At 41.3% G+C, this 20,944-nt stretch overlaps 1 protein-coding gene across 1 annotated transcript; it reads right to left on the minus strand.

Moving 5' to 3' along the window:
• Nucleotides 1-12,921: 12,921 nt before the first annotated feature.
• Nucleotides 12,922-16,424, minus strand: wfikkn2a (info WAP, follistatin/kazal, immunoglobulin, kunitz and netrin domain containing 2a). Its single transcript, XM_068718633.1, has 3 exons — nt 15,878-16,424; nt 15,083-15,399; nt 12,922-14,852 (listed from the first exon to the last, which is right to left on the minus strand). The coding sequence occupies exons 1-3, from the start codon at nt 16,094-16,096 to the stop codon at nt 13,652-13,654; spliced, it is 1,737 nt and encodes a 578-aa protein (XP_068574734.1). The 5' UTR covers nt 16,097-16,424; the 3' UTR covers nt 12,922-13,651.
• Between the last annotated feature and the right edge of the window lie 4,520 nt (nt 16,425-20,944).

Here is a 20,944-nt window from a genome sequence, read left to right on the forward strand (position 1 = left end):
ACACCTGTATCTATTATCATATTGTGACATATGTGTGTCTGTGTGCATGTGAATATATATATATATATATACACTGTATATACACACACGGTATGAGTAGGTGTATGCGCCTGCCTTGGCTTGTTGTCTGTTTTAACCACGCCGCAGGAGAGGAAACGTCAAGCTTATGCAAAGCAGGAGATACGCACAGAGCCTGTTTAGGGCTTTGCTCACAGCTGTTACATACACTCACACATGTTGTGACATAACCTGCCCTGGATGGTTCGCTCCAGACGGACTGGTCCTCATTTATTGATATGACAAAGCTGTCAACAGCCCATCATTTGCGTTGACCGTATGAATGCAAATAGTGCAGCAGGGACATTTTTATGTCAGGGATTGTCAGGGGTGAGTTTATCACAATAAAGCCTGGGTGAAGGAAGTGTGCTGGGGAGGTGAGGTGAAGGCGGCAGGAGCACAAGAATATTGCCCCCGGGTTGAAGGACATATGTGTGTGTGTGTGTGTGTGTGTGTGTGTGTGTGTGTGTGTGTGTGTGTGTGTGTGTGTGTGTGTGTGTGTGTGTGTGTGTGTGTGTGTGTGTGTGTGCGTGTTTATGTGTGCATGTTAATGCATTTCAGAGATTAATGTTCGGAGCAGATGAGGGTGAGCGGATTCATCTATTGGGGGTTGTGCATGGGTGTGATTGATGCCATTTATTGTGCGTTTCTATATCCTCAAGTATCTATGTATAAGCTATGTATGTGTTTTCTCTATTACTTACCAAGTATCCTATGAATGTGTGTGGTAATAAAGGTTAGCCCCCACCCCCCCCCATCTCTGTGAATCTTAAGAACAGTCTGATAGACAGACTGACGCACCAGCCCAATAATACACTCTACACCTCTCACTATGGGCCACACACACACAAATGGCTGGGTAAAAAGTACAAGAACATTCCTGCTATAGTTAAGTGAATTACTGAATCATACTTAAAAAAGTAGAATAAGTTACGTAGTTAAACACCAGAAATCATAGGCATTCACTTGAGAGCTTGCAGGATTGTTCATTCATGCATTTTGGATGTGGCTATTCCCAAAGAAATACGTACTTAATGGAAAACATTATGCGGTAGAGTAAACATGTTAATTATAAACATAAAGCCAAACAGTCCAACACAATTTCCATTGTACTTTGCCTGCTGTTTCCTCGACATAGACTACATTTATCTTTACCCGTCAAAAACTTCAAGGACAAAGTCAATATTTGAGGATACAATAAGGCTTTATACTCCGAGATGCACGCAGTTCTCTGCTATTGAGAAAGACCATCTTGTCGTTGTTTGTCAGGTCATACTTGTCTTGGTGGACAATAAATACCAATAAAGTCCATTCAAAGCAAGCCGGTGAGCAGCTGTAAAGAAAAAGTATTTTCTCCTTTTTCTCTTCTCTGCATTTCAGCCATCAAGCTGAAGGTAAAAAGCAAAGATGCTGTAACATTTTGTTTGTATGACGCAGTGTGAAGCTCTGGCAGACGACAGCACAAGCCATCTGTTGCTGCGCACTTCATAACAAAAACACAAATCAGAGACACACCTAGATGAAATTTATAGTTAAGTCTTAACACCTGTAACAACACAATGTTACTTCCTCTTTCTTTCCCATTGCTTTCTTCTTTCTTCTAACTGCCTCCCTACTGCTGCTCCAGATGAACACCCCAGGTGATTGAATGCCATCGTTTTTGCACATCAAAATTGACTGTAGCTGGAGGTGGAAACTAATGGCTGTTCAGGAAGACGATTTAGGCTCCGAACAGACATTAAAAAAGATATTACAGCCAACAAATGCCATATGGGAGAATGGCTCAGGCACCACCAAGGACAAAATCATATTACCTGGTAACTGTACACATCATGAGGACACAAATACTCACAACCCATTTTAAAAGCATGGAAGTTAAATGTGTATTGGGATTTGATGTGAGGTAATGAGTCACAAAATCTGACCATAACATTAATTCATGTTAGGCGGGGATGTAGAACACACCTGGTGATGAGATTATAAGTGATCTTTCACAGTTTCGGTGTAATCTCTATAGCGCAGTATATTTATGAGGTAGACTCATGTAAGCCAGTAAGCCGGGTGGAAAGTTGTTTCTATTAGAATCAAGCAAGGCTATTTTATCAAAACAGTAAATGATCAGACAACATGAATGTGATTTTTTTTCACGGTATTCATAGAGTCATGTTATATAGCATGCAGATCTATTTTGTCGTCTGTCATCGTTCATAACTGCTGCAGGATTTCTCATCTCTTCAGGAATTAATCCACAAACTTTTTTCAACCCCTCCTCAAACTAGAGCTCCAGTTGTCATGGCAACAGATCAGGCGTAGCGACATCCTCGGGCAAACTTTCGATGTGATACCCCCTCTGGCCGGCTGCGGTCTATTCAAGCAGCCCATTAACGGTCACTCGGCAGGTGCTGTCCACTTTGGGATATCATTAAAAAGTGTCAACCTCGCCCCATTCCTTGGTGGTACAGAACTATACTTTCTATTGGTCTTACCTTATTATTTTAATACAAATCTGTCTATTTTCTTCTCTCTTTGCCTCTGTGTATTTTTATATGCGACCTCTGTGATTTACTCAGTGTCTCAGTTTCTCTCAGCCAACAAGCTCACTCTTAAGCTTGTGTCTTGGTGCAGGACGCGCCGAGGTCAGAGATCAAGTGTCATGTGATTTGGATGTTTAATACAACACTGACATGCTGCCTAAGCTGCTCAGGACGAAAGCATGACGTCATGGGATCTGCCACACACGAATGCGCACGCACGCAGACACACACACACACACACACACACACACACACACACACACACACACACACACACACACACACACACACACACACACACACACACACACACACAGGCACAAGCCTTGATTAGACATGAGCCGCACGTGAGGATTTCAGCTGTAGCCAGCTTAGAGGCATTTGCCTTGCACCCAACACACATATATGTAAAGTAAACACATACATATGTCTCACAAAGGCCCATCTGTGGAAAGCGTCATTTATCTTCCTTTTTTTACCTGTTGATTATTAATCATCACCTCTCCAAACAAATCTGAAAGGACAAATTGTTCACCCATGCAGCCCAGCTTCCCTTCCACACAGACGCTTTCATGTTCACTCAAGTCCTCTGCTCTCTTTCCACGAGAAATGTTTTCGACTCATATGGTAATACAGCAAGGGGGAAAAACAGGTTTATGGCTTTCCTGCCATTCAAACAGAGAGGGATCCTTTCCATAACAAACGATAAAAGCATCTATTAATATTCATACTCTCTCATGGCGCAGAGGCACAAACTGTGGAGAAAGGAGACCTGACTGCAATCCAAAAATAGTTAAGACTGCGACTTGTATCTCGTTCTTCGTCTGTGACAGGCCCAGGCATTTCCTTCCATTTCAAGTAGTGAACACTTATGTAATGCTTCTCTTGAAATAAGGTCAGACACCCACTGATACGCATCAAGGTGTGTGAAAGTGTGTTCTGAAAAGGAGCCACCCTGTTTTCCATGTGCCTGAATATTTTTGGTAAACTCTGGTTTAATGTAGCATAAAAAGCCTGGAGGACTCTCATTTGCCACACCATGATCAACAATGACTCAGTCATAATTTAAAGATTATGTTAGTTAGAAAGCAGTAACTGATTAGAAATGGGTTGTAAACTGTGTACAATTCTATGGATTGTATCTATTCATGGAATAGTCAGGGATGGTGACTTACCAAGGAAACTATTTGACGTGCTTATTTCACCGAGCCCCCAGGGTCTGAGTGAGTGACTAATTATGTAAGGGCCAACATTACCCAGAATGCTAAGATGGTACCAAACATGGGATAGCTACAGGATAGCTGCCCCCCTCCCTCCCATTCCACAGTGTTGTGTTGAAATTGAAGTTTATTTTGAAAGCACCAAAAACAGAAATACAAAAAAAAAGAGAGAAAGACAATAGATTTGTTTGTTGTTTTCAGTTAAAGGAGGTCGATGTTTTCTGTGAAAAAGTTTAAAAAACCCACTGTACACATGTGACACAGTTAGCCACTGGCTGGTGAATTTAATAATCAGTGAGGAATATTTTACCTACATTCCTCTCACCCCATCAAAAAGTAAACTTTCTCTGTCTTGAACTCATTATGTTAGGCAGTAGTCTAGCACTCCCTCCAGTGTCTGCGGAGCTTTACAGCAGAGACGTGCATTCGTTGGCCCTCCGGTGCCACAGCAACAGGGGCTGTGAAGTCATTGTGGCCGAATTCAGAAAGAGTGCAATTTACAGTGACTGTATAGCCATGTGGTCTGTGTCAATGGGGAAAGACCTGGTTCATTTTCTATATCAATAAAACATCCTGGCTTCTGAGTCAAATTTCTCTAGTGCTAATATTCCCATGTATATTTGGACGACTGCAGTGATAATCTTGAACTATAAGGTCCGTATGAATCACCACAGTGTGAGGTGTACATTGTAAGAATAAAAAAATATACTATGTATTAGTTACTATGCACAAAATAATGTTATGTAAATATAAATGTTAGCAAAGTCTTAACTAACAAAAACCTGATGCTTTCATAACTCCACAGAATAAGTCATGCTATCTTGTGGTTGGACTGTAACATGATAGCGACTTTTGTATTGTTTAATTTCTAGTTGGAGTTGTTAATATATTTAAATATAGTAATCTTCATTCATCAAGTGTTTTATTTTCCATTAACTATGGCAATCAATCCCTGTTTATGTCAGGGATTGACTAAACATTTCTCTTTCTTATTAGAGTTAGAAGAGGTATCCAAACCTAGTTAAAGTTCTGTGATGAAATATTACCAAAACATGAACCATTGTTATCAAAATATTATATAGAATTTGAGTAACTCATCAATAATTATGAATAACTACAATGTTTGCTTACATCATAACGCCTGAGTTAATAACCGAGGGGAACTAAAACAATATACAAACGGAAGTGGGAAGCACATCGGGATGTTTGGAAGAGCATCCAAACACTTGAAACTATTTACAAGAAGCTAATTCATCCAACTGATGAAGGCTGAGAAAGAAATTATTTCTGATATAAATTCTTGGACACATTTACTGCAAGCAAGCACATAAAGTAGATGTCAGCACTGACTAAAGCATTCATGCTCTGTAAACGCAATATTGATAACACAGCTCAGTTGTAAGGTCCTGAGTATTTATGATATTGGGTCACTGAAGAACAGTCCCACTGGGCCTAATTACAGCAAGATGTTGGACTCCCCTGCTGTGTGTGAATACTGTATAATATGTCTGTAGGCGTGAGTGTGGTTGTGGGTGTGTGTGAGTCTGTACACTGGGTCCTTCTAATAGTGTGCACAAACTCCTACCTTAAGTATTCACATGAGTGCATGTGTTTGTCCCAAGTCCCCAGAAACAGTGCTGGTGCTGCCATTTTGTCGCAGTGGCCACAGTCAGAACTGCAGGTCAAATGATGCCCTGGGGCCCACAACAACTTTATACTATACACATCAATTACAAGAAAAATGTAATTACTCAACAGCTAATGTAATTAGTGATTAGTTTGGAGGTATTTACTGATCATCAACAGCTAGCTTAATGTTAGCGCCAGTGACTGCATGACAACCCAACATATTCTCATTCCAACTCGACACCTTGTCGGACCCCTTGGCGTCACTTTCTAATGCACTGGGTAGCCCAGCGCTCGGTCGCGGTTAACGCATGGATTTTACTTTATAGTAACTTGAACACCCGGTGCTTCTCATCCAGAAGCTAAAGGCTGACATGTGCTTCGCTATCAGACGCTGAGTTGCGTGACAAAGCGCCAGTATTTGACGCCCTGGAAACCGGCTGGAAAACCTGTCCTCGCAGATAAACGGTGCAGCATCCAACTCTGAGCTAAACCAAGCGATTCCTGTACAAAGCATTACAAATGGCTAACATTAGGAAGCCAGCTAAGAAGACACGACATTTATATAAAGACAACTTTGAAGTTACTGTGAGGCACATTTCTCCTCTTTTGCTGGCAGCAAACCTCCCCACCCTCCTTCAGCCGCACATTAGTTATTGGGACATAAATTTCTAAATTTACTGACAAAAGTCACACATTTGTAACGTATTACAAACTAACGCCTTCTCGCCCAACACTGGTAAAAAGTGTGTGTTTGTTGTGTGCACTAAGCATACATCAAAAGCCTGTTCATGAATGAGATGATCATTATGAGCTCATTTGCAAGCAACTTAAACAGTGGAACTTTTGATGTGAGAAGGTCTCTCTCTCTCTCTCTCTCTCTCTCTCTCTCTCTCTCTCTCTCTCTCTCTCTCTCTCTCTCTCTCTCTCTCTCTCTCTCTCTCTCTCTCTCTCTCTCTCTCTCTCTCCTTTGTCTAAACACATCATCGCTTTCATTTTAAAACACTCAGCGAGGTCTCTAATAGCTCCTGTGTCCTTCCCTTCATCTCCCAGAGGATTCTCTTCTTTCTTTCCTTTTTCACGTCTAGTTACAGATTCTGATCAGTCACACCAACAGTAGACTGATATTTCTAGTTCCACTCCTGCTGCTATTCTGCTGGGTCACACTAGAGAAACTGTCCTCATCCCAAAACAGAAACAATGTGAAATCCCTGAGTGACTCACTGTGATGTTGGTTTGGGATTAGAACATTTTGTCCCAAGCATCCCTTCATCCCCACACCCTCCCTCTCTCTGTCTCTGTTTTGGCCACTCCCCACCCTATCTCTCATGCTGTGTCACTTCTGTTTGGATTTTTATATTTTCTGTGTCTCTCTATCATTCCCATTTATGAAAAAGCCTTGATTGTAAGTGAAACTGCACATGCAGCTAAAACAGACTTTTCTGTATCTACATTGTCTCTGGTTTGTCCATGCACAGGAAACGGATGAGGAAAGTGTGTGTGTGTGTGTGTGTGTGTGTGTGTGTGTGTGTGTGTGTGTGTGTGTGTGTGTGTGTGTGTGTGTGTGTGTGTGTGTGTGCATACTACATGTGTGTGTGCACGTATCAGCGAGTGTGTGTGTATGACATGAATCAACACCAGGCTGGTGGTGTGACATCTCATTAAAGAGACAGTCTGCATGCATTGCCAGCACATCAGAATTTCCCAAACTGAAAGCCTCGGGCATAGTTTGGGGGGGAAGAGGTACTTTAAATGCATTGTTTTATTCAATTCGTACAGGTCCTGTGTGTTTATGTGTTAGGATATGTGCATATGTTTATGCGTGTGCCAGCATGTGTGTCATGTTGGATGATGGCTAGCCGCCTGTGGCTAGTATTTTAACCATATTTTACGTTGTACGATGCACATAAAAATAATAATTTATACACCAGCAACTTGGGGGAAAAAATGTGTAAACCTGTTTCATGCAGCAACAAGTTGGTCAAAACTTAAACAGGAATTATAAATCTATTTGAGTCGGTATCAGCCCAGTATTGGTATCGATGCATCCCACAATGATGGCTTATTTAACTGGAAGTTTGGTAGTGGTTGGGTTTCAGTTTTACTTACCATGAGCTAAAATCTCAGGGTTCGTCAGCGGTTTGAATCCATTCATTTCTAAATGTCCCCAAACTGTATTTGTGTTTAATTGCTTGTCATGGCATGCACAAGGACACGTTTAAATTTTAAGTGTTTATTGCACTAGCCTCTCTATATTTAATAATTAGAAGTCACAGGTTTGTATAGTACATCATGCGAGGCTGTAATCTAATGGAGGAAATTGCTATTCCTCTAAAATAACATGGTTAATATTCATACTAAGAGGATGCATGGAATATGTTATGTTATAAGTGAATCTATCTTCGTCACTGGATTCATCAGACTTGTGTGTGTGTGTGTGTGTGTCTTTCACATTTCTCCTTATGCAATAAGCAGAGTAAACAGCATGCCACACTGTGGTGTCAAACAATGAACAACAAAAGAACATAAACTACACTTTTCATTTGTACATAAGAGGCTGATGTGCACTGTTGTGTCTTTGAAACATGACAACAGAATATTACACTTCATTTAATGCAAATAAAGTGAAAACCCAATTATGGCAATGTAATTAGGGATATTTATTGCAACCAGCAGCCTATGTCCACTAAGATCTAACTATTTATCTATCTATCTAGATGTAATAAAGTAGGCATGGATACAACACAGAGATGTGAAACTGTGTCCTAGTTTCCCCCTACATTGAGCAGTTACTATTTTTAGAAAGCAGAAAGATAAGGGGGGAAAAAGAATCCCCTCGAGTCGACAGCAGCAGTTTTATGTTCAGGACAATTTACACCCTCCTTATGCTATGATGACCTTTCTGCCTTCATCGTTCACTCATCCCAGCCCCCCTCATACCCTCTGCTCCTCTATGTCCTTTCTCCGTCCTCTTCTCCATGCCTTTCTTGATCCCCCCCCCTCTCTCTCTCTCTTCCCCCCCACCTCCTGCACTTTTATCTGTTCCCCTCTATATATTCAGTTTTCCTCTCGTGTCATGTCTCATCTTCCATCCTCCAACATGTCTCCAGATTCTCCTGCTCTGTCAGCACACACTTCCATATTGCCAACCAGCCATTTACCTAATGTTTACCATGCACCCCCCTTCAGCTGTCTTACTGTAAATAATAAGCAAAGGAGAGCTGCATGACTGCAAATGTCAAGTTGTGAATTTATTAGGAGAAAATCAATCTTGTACTTTTTGCGTGTGCCTGTTTGTTGTAATGCAAAAATAAAAACTGTCATTTGTCTGCTCCAACATGAATCGTCCTTTGTGTGACTATAGAAATCTCTTCTCCTTCGCCTCACCTAATGTCAGCAACATTTATCCACTGCACTCATGCACTCACTGTGTCTATGTGTGCACACGTATGCATGGATTTATAGAGAATGTGAATGTAGTGTGCTGGCATTTTATCTTGGTAATTTATGACTTTCTGTCTTTTTGTTCCACTCACTCTATCCCTTCCCATCTGGCAAATTTGAGTCTAACCCATCACATAGACCAGCTGTGTCGTGAAGAGCTGCTATTGACACTGTGTGCGTGCGTACATGTGTGTGCGGTTGCACACATCCAGTGTATTGGGCACAATCTTCCAGCCCATCTGGATGACTGCTTGTGGGGGCATTCATCGGGCATGTGACACTGAGTGTGTAATAGACAGAAAATTACAATAAAATCAGCTTTTCAGCTGAGATTTATACTGTAAAAGCCAAAATCAACATTCACTTTAACTACTTATTTTGTGCATTTTTAGGTCTTAAATATCGTAATTTTTCAAGCAAGTAAACAAATCTGTTTCACTTTAACATGTCTCCAATACAAACTGGTGTTTTCTTGAGTTCATTGCTTCAATCTCTCTTACCAAACCATATTACATTTTTAGAAGATTCCTGATACTAGTGAAATTGCACTAAGAAGTGGACATTTATGCAGCATTTTTGTGTATAAAGATCAATTATTGATGGCTAAACTGACTTGTTGAGATGCAAACTTAATAAAGTGCACGAATGAAAATGTTGAATATAAGTGACACACAGATAAGCAACAGTTATGCTTAGGCCAGTTTACAGTACACTCACTCTTGTCACCAAGCTTTGTTGTGCTGCCACCCAGTGGCCAACTTCATCAATTGCACAGAATGCAGTAATGTAGTTTTCCTTATATCTAGTTATTGAAATCTCCCCCACTCATGACACCAGATAGTAAATGTAAAAACAACAGCAGCATAAGTTGTATGAAATCAGAGTCAGCACATTAGTCTCTTTGTTATGGTATCTCTGTTATGCTAAATTAAAAGGAAGAGCAAAGTGAGATGTGATTATAAGGTTGGAAAGAGTAATATAATATTGTACTTTTAAGTACTATTACTTTAAAGCAATTTTACTGAAGGACATTTTTTGCAAAAGTAAAAAGTTGTTCTGTTAAATTATAGGTGTACTCTCAGTAAACCGTAATGCATTTAATATTTAAAAGGGGAGGGCGGTTATAATAATATATGATGCTACAGAAATAAATTGCATTAAATGTCACAGTATACACACTATAGTGGCATAAAATTACGCCACCGTGCCCTTATATCCAAACAGTTCCATTCTATAGATGACACTTTTCAGCCTGTTCATGCAACTGATGATCAATTACAAAAATACAACCGCCTTCATCAGAGCAGCTTTACAATCAAGCAGAAAATAGGACACAATTTTTACAAAAAATGACCAACAATAAGCAAAAAGTGATGCAACAAGCAACATAGCATCATAAATTGCCTGAAATGTATTATCTTATAGAATCAACAGCAGAGTAAAACATAACCAAAGCAGACTTTGGAGCCACAAACACACATATTGCAGCAAAAAAAAAGAAAATAAAAAAGAAGAGAGAGATCAAGCACGGTTTTTGCACTTTGCTAAGCAACGTTGACTTTCTGAGAGTTACATCCATTGCAAATGACTCACCTGTCTGAACGTCACTCTGCAGTCCTCCACCATCTGGTCCAGGTAACATGAACATCATATAAGCAGTCTACTCAGTCTCTCTGTCCCAGCACAACCAGTCCACAGCCTCCCTGGTCCCACTGGACTCCTCACCGTTTTCATAAACAGCAGAAAAAAGGCCACACACACACACACTGAAGGTAAAGCTCCTTGACGATCCATTACCATGTTAGCTAACGCTGGAACTAGCATGCACCGACAGGTCACTAAGCATGCTTCGCGGTGTGTGGAGCATTAAATCAGTGATTAATGAAGGTTGACAGGCAACCTTTTCTAAACGGTGGAAGTACATTAATGGTAACTTAACCCCATCGAGATTGCATCTTTAATTTGATTGGGTTATTGTGCTTTTCGATACAGTTCACTAACTGCTAGAGTGCCAGCTGGGTGCAGACTGGAGTGTCTCTGGAGCTCCGCCCTCCTGCGACCGCAGACACACCTGTAGCACCGTCTCTGCTGCAGAGCTGAGTTATCTCCTTTACTTTTCCATTCTTACACAGTTTATCAGTTTAGACTTTTTTTTTAATACTCAAAAAAGTACAAGAACATAAACAGATATGTCTGAGGACAGGGTATGGGTGCATACTCTTTCTGAAAATGCATGTCAGCCAATGACTTTAGACTTTAGAGGACTTATGTCTCACACATTGCAAACGTCTCTTAGTGCACATAGATCCCCACAGTGATACAAACATGATTCATTGATCTTGCTGTATCATATCAAACGGGAGGCTAAATTAGCCCCTAATAGCATAACACACCGTTGGTGGATTTGCATTGTGGGTAATGTAGGCAACATATTTTGACAAGGAATAAGCATGGAATAAAAAACATAACAGGCCTTTCTCTGCTTCTGCAGCATTGCTTTTTATCCTTGTCTTTTTAATTGTCCATTGTGTGTCCGACAATATTGTATGAATGCAATGATAATTCAGTGGAGTAGTATTTTAAATGAAATGGCTTATCACTTTACTTGTTCACCCAAGTTTGTGTAAGGAAATACAGTTGTTGGTTATGCGTACCTTATGTGAAAATCATGTCAATTTCCTGAGCAAGATAATCAATGCATCAATGACTATTTGTGTGTATTAGTTGAACATCACCCTGAACACCCTCAAGTTCCTCACTGATACTGTGTCACTAAGGGCATTGGGCCCCCCCCTTTTGTGCCTGAGGCTGTCTGGCTTATTATTATGGTCTGTCTGGCAAGCTGCCTGGCTGGTGGTCTCTAAGTGAACTTGATACTGAACTCTGCAGTCAACTGTGATGTGAAGAGCTGTGCGGAGCTAGTCTGGAGCTCAGCCAGTCATTTAACACTTGTCAACAGTTCTAATGAAAGTGGCCTTTTCCTTGGTGGCCTCTTTTTCATTAGCAGGGTCAGAGGTCTCCACTCAAGGCTGGCTGTCTGTCAGCAGACAGTTGAGGGAAGAGGGTTGAGGATGGGGGTTAGAGAAGGGGATATAAGGGAAGAGGGGGAAGGGGGAAATTATTCACTTGCTAGTTGGCCCCTTATATTCCTTAGTTTCCTGTATGGCCTGCTGGTCTTTGTCACTCATTTTGTTCTTGCATCCCACAGTGCTAGTGCTTGTCAACCCTGACATTGTAGCTGTTTGCACCTAAATACTCATGCATAGTAGAATTTCCCTCAATGTCTTAATCTCTTCCACACCAAGATTAAGCAACAATATCTCCAGTACTAAAAAAAGCTCTAACCTAAGCTCTTTTTTTAACTTTAGGGGTTACATCTCTCAATTTCTACTTGACTTTACTCTTTCCATTCCTCTCACTGTTTTATATTATGCCCCTTTAACACAGATGTTGCCAACCAAGTGAGTGAAAGAGAGAGAATCAGCCGACATCCCTCTCCTCTTCCTCATCATCCCCTTCACCCCGGCCTCTCACACATGAAAGGGGCCGCACAAGGCCAATAGATGGCTGGTGGGGTGTGTGCTATGCGAGGGCCCCAAACCCAGACACAACACAACACACAGCTCTGCGGGCCACCACAGCGGGGCTGGAATGTGACCTGCTTCAGACTAGGCTCTGTGTGTGTGTGTGTGTGTGTGTGTGTGTGTGTGTGTGTGTGTGTGTGTGTGTGTGTGTGTGTGTGTGTGTGTGTGTGTGTGTGTGAAATACTAAGGAGGAGGACATGGATGAAAGGGTGCACTGCCTGCATGAGACTTTTGATAAGCTGTGAGCATGTTGGATATTTTGTCTTCAGCACAGGGAACAGCACAACATCACAAAGCAAGGACATCTGTTGTAATTTTTTAAAATCATCTTTATTAATTTTGCCATCATATTCCATAAAAGTTTTAATGGACACTAATATATAATAGATAACATAAAAATATGTCTGCTCTCCATGTAGTTAGATTCACAGAGAGACTTTCTGCCTATAAATATATATAAGAAATAGATCAAGAAAAATAAATACATAGTACAGAAGTCCACATACATACTCTGTATTGTAAATTAAGTCTTATCAAAATAGATCCACAAAATGTGGAACCAAAGAGCTTATTTGATTCTGGTAAATAAACTGAGGCTTCACATTGCATTATTGTGAGCTCAAGTGCTCCTGACAGATGTTACACAATGTTTTGGGATAACCCACAAAAACATAAAGCAAACGTACCAGTCATATTAAAACATACCCTTAAATTAATAATATTAGTGTATTAGAGATAACATTTGGAGAGGAAATCTAGAATGCCGTTTTAGTAAATGGTTGCAAGAGGAAATACTTTGTACAGGGTAAATGCTTGTGACTAATACTATTCTACCTGCCTTTTCCAGACAGTGTGTCCTAAGTGTGGACATCGAAACTGTCTAAGCTTGATTCTAATTTTAAAAGAGAACTATAAGGACAGTTTTGAAACAGCATCCGTAAAGAAATCATGAATGAAAACAGCTGACAAAAAGGATCAGTAAAGCTACGAGGAGTGATTTTCTGAGATCTACTGAGCAATAAGAAAGAAAGAAAAACATCTCAAACAGGCAACAAAACCTCCAATGTTACAGATAAGTTACTCGTTTTATGTTTACGGGCAGTCAGTCAGACTGGTGAGTTTACTGGAGCTTGGAATAATCAGAAAACACAACTGACTTTCAGTGAGTGTGAAACTTAAATAGACTCTACTGGACGGCAGAGAAATCTTTAAGGAAATCACAGGTTTTCTTGTGGATAACCTCACGAAGCTTCCTGATTCTACGAGTGCTGGAGGATCCGACAAAGCTGTCGGGCTGCAGGACGGCCATCCCATTCTGAACATCCCCCATGATGATGAGCTGCCCGTCGGCTGTGGTGATGTTGGGGCAGGGGCAGTTCCAGTCCATGTTCAGAAGAGTCACCTCCAAGGGCTCTTTGCCAAAGAATCTCAGGCCCATCTTCTCATCTTTCAAGATCTCCTCCACTGTCACCAGAGCGTGGCCTGACTCCTGCTCCTCCGTCAGCTCGTTAACACGGCCAAGGATCACAAAGTCACTCTTACAGAAGCTGGTGACCATCTTGGCTCGGGGCTTACACATCTTGCACTTGCGGTTCTTCTGAAACGGACACATCTCTTCACAGGCCTCTTTAGACTCAAAGCTGTTCTCGTTGCCACCACAGCCTCCAAACACGAAGGACTGGCACTTTTTGAGGCTGTTGCTGTAAGCCCAGCGAGGCTCATAGGCCTTGCAAGGCCCTTGGAGGCTCGGTAGGCTGCAGGGAGCCGCTAGCTCTCCTCCGCATGACAGCATGCAGGCTTCATATGTGTTGAAATGGTTACGGTTTTTGTTGCACTGACTGTAGGTAAAGGTGAAGCAATTGTTCCTCTTTGGTTCATAGTACCAGCTCATACTCTCTTCTCCACAGTCGTCTGTGTCTGGACTCTTGAGACACTCTTCAGCTGGAAATGGCAGGTTGGTATTATTCCCCTCTGCATTCTTACCTTTCGCATCCTTCCCGATCACTACCAAGGGAAAGTGTAACGAAACACTTCCGCCAACATTTTTGGCCGTACACGTATAAATGCCGGCATCCTGAAGTTGCGCGTTGTATATGACCAGCTGGCCAATGTTAGTGACCACAACGTTCCCTCGAACATGATTAGGCCTCATTATGGTGTTCTCTTTGCCCTTCAGTTGTTTCTCCCAGGTGATTTGCGGATGTGGCTTTCCAGACACCTCACACAGGAAGCTGGCTGTCTCACCCACAAAAACAGCCTGATGGGTGGATCCACTGTGTATGGTGGGAAGCTGGATGTCAGCAGGGAGGGTGGTCTGGAGGGCGGTGGTGGGATGTAAGGTGGTCTCTGCTGGGATGGGACTGGTGTTTGGCCAGGTCAAGTGGTACCTGTAGGTAGGTTGAATAAGAAAGGAATTAATCAGAGACAGGATATGTCAAAGGCTCTTCTTTATACTATATTGACAAATTACACAATGAATACATTTAAGTTTCTACGCTACAGCCAGAAAAATTGTGTTTTTTTTAAACATCTTAATTATTAGAGGACTAAAATGAGACAACTTTACCTCATCACACCAAAAACAAATGGTAGATATCTAAAATACTTAACATGTTACCTGCAGGTGACCTCAGAGATAGAGATACCCTTGGAACAGGCCTCTGCATCCATGTAGCACTTGTTATAGTATGTCATGCCGTCAGACGCACACGTGAAGTGGGGTTCTCTCTCACAGCGGTCCCGACACTTACAAACAGGCTGGCCGTCCCAGATGTCACACTCGGACCCTTGCTGAGAGCACATGAACTTGTCGCAGGTGGCGCCCTCTGGCATTCCTATGGGGCCCCTGTTGCCCTTGATGTCTATATAGCGTGATGCCACACAGCTCTTGTTACCACATACATTAGGGCAGCACTTCTCAAATGTCTCACAGTCCTAAAGTAGGAAAAGAAAAGAAAAATCACCGTTATTTTTTTTGTTTTTTTTAGTGTAGAATTCTGTAGAAAATGTTTTTTATTCCTGGTGAAATTCTCCTCACAAAACATTACCTGTATGTTTCATAAGGGTACATTTAGATCAGAGGGTTCTTTACAGTTTATCAGTGTGGATGAGTTTTGACCAATATTTGGTCAACTTGAAACAGCATGAATAAAAACTTGAAGGAGGTAAATGTTGTTGAAAATGCAACATGTGTAACACTACGATTGTTTTTGTTAAATTGTGTTATGGCTTGGCATTTTTTTCTATCAACCCCCCATGCAGCAACTCTTGCACAATACAAAGGAAAACAGGAATTGTTGGCATTTGATAACATTTAGGGCGTTTCGTCCAACTGCAAACGAACTGCGTCTTATTGTCTAGGCTACACATTTACATCAGCAGTACATCACCGTCAGTTGCAGGTTCAACTCACCTGGTCGGATTCACACTCGCGCATGCAGGTGCTCATAGCATCCACCCACAGGTTGGGGTTCAGGTCATTCGGACACAGACCTGCGTGAGAATACACCACTTTTGCCACGGACATGGGCATTGGCATTGCTCTCACGCGGCTGCTGCCCGTATAAAGGAGTATAGTACAACAATGTCCCAAAAGAAACCAAATCCATCGAGGAAATAGCATCCACCACATGTCCGACGCGTAACACAACGGACGTTAAAAAAAAAATCTTGAAAATGCAAGTTTAACAACGACTTTAACGTTTTGTAGAAAAAGACTCTGTAAAACCTCCTCAAACTGTCGCGTTATTAGTTCCTAACCGCTGGAATGAGATGCTGCTCAAAAGCAGCGAAATCGGAGCGTGCGGGACCGGTCTCGATGTGGACAGCTCTCCAGGTTAGACGCTCGACGTTTAATAGTAGCGAGAGATTAGTGCTGCGGTGAGCAAACCCACTTAAGATCTAACTACATGAATTACAGTGACATGTCTAGTCGGGCAGGAAATCCCAGCTGAGTTACAGTTATGATCAACTTAATTAAAGGGGAAAAAAAAGTTTGCGGGCGCTGCTTCATAAAGGACTGGCGAGACACCTGTGCGTAAGTCGCTGGCTGCCTTAACCCTTAGCTTGCAAAGGAGAAAGAGATATGCAGCAATAACTCTAAAAAGTGGAGTAGATACGATTTAAAACAAACATTTAAAACCTTCACACATTTAAATAATAGATTTAAAGATACTGAACAGAATAAAAAAAAAAAAAAGAAGACCGTATTGTGCAGACTGTTTCTTACAATTTAGCAAATAATTATTGTGTAGCATTTCAAATAAGAAGGTGCTTTGGATATGTTTGCTCTATATTATCTGTCTTGTCATATGCACCAAATTAAAGCAGCACTGTGTGACAATACTGTGCACTATAATACTGCATTAACATTTAGCACCGTTTACTGTAAAATCCCTGATGTCCAGAAGATGGCACCAAACTCAGTGTCTTCTAGCTTTTTGTAGATCCTATTCTGGTTTTCCCTTCTGAGCTCCTAGTGAACCAAAAAGGTCCATTTAAACGGAGTAGATTTGTGGTTTCCCTCCTCCTCTTTTTCTCTAAAGGTTTCTGTACCTAAAAAAACTCCATGACCAACAACAGCAAATCTTTCCAGATATGTGATAACAATTATACTGGAGCACCAGATGGTGGTGCCATACAAGCACCTTTTGTGTTTTGGCCAGTAATATCTGAGCTGCTTGTTGCAGAACAACCTTCCAAACTGTCCTATTTTTGATATAATACATTTAATTTCTGCCATACTGGATACACCATTTTGCCAGACCGCCATATTCACTGAAACGGTTGATTCTATATTGTCCATATGTCACATAATGTACCATTCAGGTTTAACTGATTCAAATGATACAACATGCATCCTCAAACAGTCCAGTTTGTTGTATGTGTTACATCGTGACGTGTTGTAAAATGTCCTGAAAACTCCAGGCGGGAGTCATAATTCTTTATGAACTGCAAAATGTTGAAAATGCTCCAAATAGTGAAGTGTACAAGTCGTAGCATATGCTTGACATGGTACAAAAAAAACATGATCATGATCTACATGTCTCGGTAGCTGAGTATGCCAAATGTCCCAGTTTGTGGACATGACACAGATGGAATATTAAGTTGTATCAATTAATAAAACAGTCCTTTCTCCAACTACCACACCCACCCACTTGGGTTAAGTTAATCAGAAAATCCAGTCTACATGCCATTTCATATTTAAAGCATTTTCAATGTTGGAATATTATGCAGTGTCGTTAGTGATGAGACTGAAATGAAAGAGATGGAGCTGGGTGTATTGCAATCAACAAGCTCAAGCTATCACAATATTGACGTGTCACAAGTAGTACAGACAGCTTGGCCGGGTTTTCTCAACATGATATATGTTGGGAAAACTCGGTTTGTTCCGTGAAAGCCAATTCTAGGAAGTGTTGCAGAAAAGAGGGCTTCAAAACAAAAGAAATTGGCTGGGGGTCTGTTTGGCTATGGACAAGAAAGGATTATGATACAGTTACAGTGACACAGAATAATAGTGACTAGGAACACCATTAAACTCAAATTAAACTGTTTTTAAGCTGGTCTATATTTATCTTTAGATGAACAAAATATCCAACAATTATCTGTGTCTGTGTGTGTGTGTGTGTGTGTGTGTGTGTGTGTGTGTGTGTGCGTGAGTATGGAGTGCTTCCCAAGCTGAGTCCCTGCTGAGCCCAAAGAGGCCCAGTGCGCTCCAGGCCGAACCCTGCAGTCTTAGTCTGGTCTGAGTCTGTGAGTCCTCTCTGAAAACACGCACACACACACACACACACACACAAACACACTCACATGCATGCACACAAAGCCTAAGTAAATAGTGACTATAGTAAAGAAACAGTGATTATCTAACTGACGATAATAACGATCACTTACAGATAATTGATTATATACCCATTTTACACACACACACACACACACACACACACACACACACACACACACACACACACACACACACACACGTGTGCATGCTCTCTGTTTCATGCAAATGCACAAACCCAGTGAAGCTGTGTTTTCAGTGTCTGCCGACACACTCACCCCTAACCTTTACCCCTCAAGATCCTGCATTCCCAGCATAGCCAACACTGGGGCTACAGGGCATGCCTCACATATTGAATAAAGCCTCATGGTGGACCCCATGCAGGGCGCCCCGACCGTCTATCCGCCTTCAGCATATGTAGTGTCTGCAAACAGACCTTGACTTTGACAATCTCTGTGCACACGCACCATCTTTCTGAGACCGGATCAAAACAGCTTTGCAACTCAAGGAATGTCTCCATTTATTTTTCGTTTTCTTGCAATATGTAGATTTGTGGTTAAAAAGTGCCGTAAAGCTTCCAGATCCTGGTGCTTGTACATACTTTATGCAAACATCCACTGACGAAAGCATAAAATCCAAAAACAATATATAAGTAAATTGTAAGTGTTAAAATAATTTGCCGTAATGATCTTTGCCGATCAAGGATGAAGCTACGATGGTAGAATAACCGGCAGACATTGGATGCTATTTCACCTGGACTGTCAACCGTCTACTGACGCCAGAATTCCTTGTAAAACAGTAGCCTACAATGTTGTTTATAGTACTTCTGGGTTTGTACGGATTAAACAAGAGATATGTTACATGTTAGCTGATGAGCTTTACTGGTAGCCAGATGTTTATATCTACACACTGACCAGACTAGCTGTTTCCTCTTGTTCCCCATGATTCATGTGTTTTACTGTGATGTCTGGTCTAGATGCAGCAACTTTTCCCTTCTCCAAAACCATGGGACTCAATAAAGGAACCTTAATATTTAAGCTAAGCTAAGCTAAGCTAACAGGGTGCTGGCTGGAGCCTCATATTGAACAGACGATTAAGAGAGCCTCAATCCTCTCATACAACTCTCTGCCAGAAGGCAAAAGAAACATATTTCCACTATTCCTTTATTCATGTGTGTGGGCCTGTACAGCTCAAAGCAGAATGAGATGGCTGACACGCTCCATTCATAAGAGGACCCTGGCATTTCACTTTTCTTTCTTCCAAATCACTCGGCGGCATACATCACTCACAGGGTCCCACAGTTTGTACATATATGCTGTATATATATATATATATATAAGCTACTGTAAATCTGACCTCAACATTAATCTCTCAGTGGCTTTACAGTGTCATGCATGCATTTGAGTCATAAATAAGCAGCTCTGCATATTGGCTTTGTGTATTATGCCTGTTAGAGACAGGCGCATATTGCACCACGGCCGTAGTATAAGCACATCGACCGAGGCACGTACCTGTGAGTAACGTCGCCGTGTGCCTCCATCTCTAAAATGCTCTTAGGGGTTCTCGACCATGCAGGTCCACAGCGTCTCTTGCCCATGACTGAGTCCTGGGAAGCTGGTTCAAAACAATGAAGGTGTTATGACTCTGTTCATACTAAGCTTATTATGAGTGTCTCACTCCAGAACAAAGGAGAGAGACACGTCCAGCCACAGCAGGGCCCTAAGCCGATTCCTCAGCCCCAGTCTAGACACACAGCACAACATGCCGACGGACAGACATGCAGGCATACATGCGCAGATCCACTGCAATGTATATATCCTGATTGCCATGCATTCCTTTGTCCCTATATTTAGGTTGCACACACACACACACACACACACACACACACACACACACACATATTTAACTTTCTCAATGCCATTCCGCTCAGATTATGCAACATTTGTTCTCTCCAGATTGCAGCGTCTGAACATCTGCTCACCACAGGAACACTATTGTATTCATTTCACTGAAGAGGTTAAGGATTTCTAGCGTGTCAGTATGACCATAACTTAGGTGGTGTTTATGTTCTTTAAATCAGAAAGGGAACATAACAAAATGTCTCCCTTTTTAAATTCAAAACAGAACGTACAACATTGGCTCGTTGCACAAATACAGGTCAAAAGTGAAAAACCACAGCTGGACGGTACAATACTGAACTTTGAAATATGGAACATTTCCAGAAATGCGTATTGCTAGTGTTAATAATGGACCTGTTAAGTGATAATATGAAATGTTAAATTATTGTTGAAAGGAAGTCTTTACCAATCAGCTAAAATGTGTATCTGCAGCAAATAATGTGGTTGGCTTCTTCATCAGTTATATACTTAAGTAAATAAGATATTTCAAAAACTATTATTCAGAGTTATTAGAGGTTTATTAGTCAATGTGCAGGTTGGACCTTTATAAAAAAAGGTGTGCAATTTTCAGTTAATCAGGTGTTCATCATGAAATCTTTAATGGCTAGAAAAATGTATTTTCAAGCGGACCAAATAATAAAAATGAAGACAATTTTCTTCAAACATAATCATCGTTTAGTTAAGATACTACAAGTGGACCTGCATGATAGCTGTTAAAGAGCTCGAGTACTGAAGGTGCATCTTCTGGCCCACTATGGCTTCTACACAGACGTCCTGACGGAGGGGTTTTCAGTATAAACAT

Source organism: Cebidichthys violaceus, unplaced genomic scaffold (genome assembly GCF_023349555.1).
Source record: "Cebidichthys violaceus isolate CVI_PGR_0920_01 unplaced genomic scaffold, fCebVio1.0.p SCAF_23, whole genome shotgun sequence".
Taxonomy (NCBI): Eukaryota; Metazoa; Chordata; class Actinopteri; order Perciformes; family Stichaeidae; genus Cebidichthys; species Cebidichthys violaceus.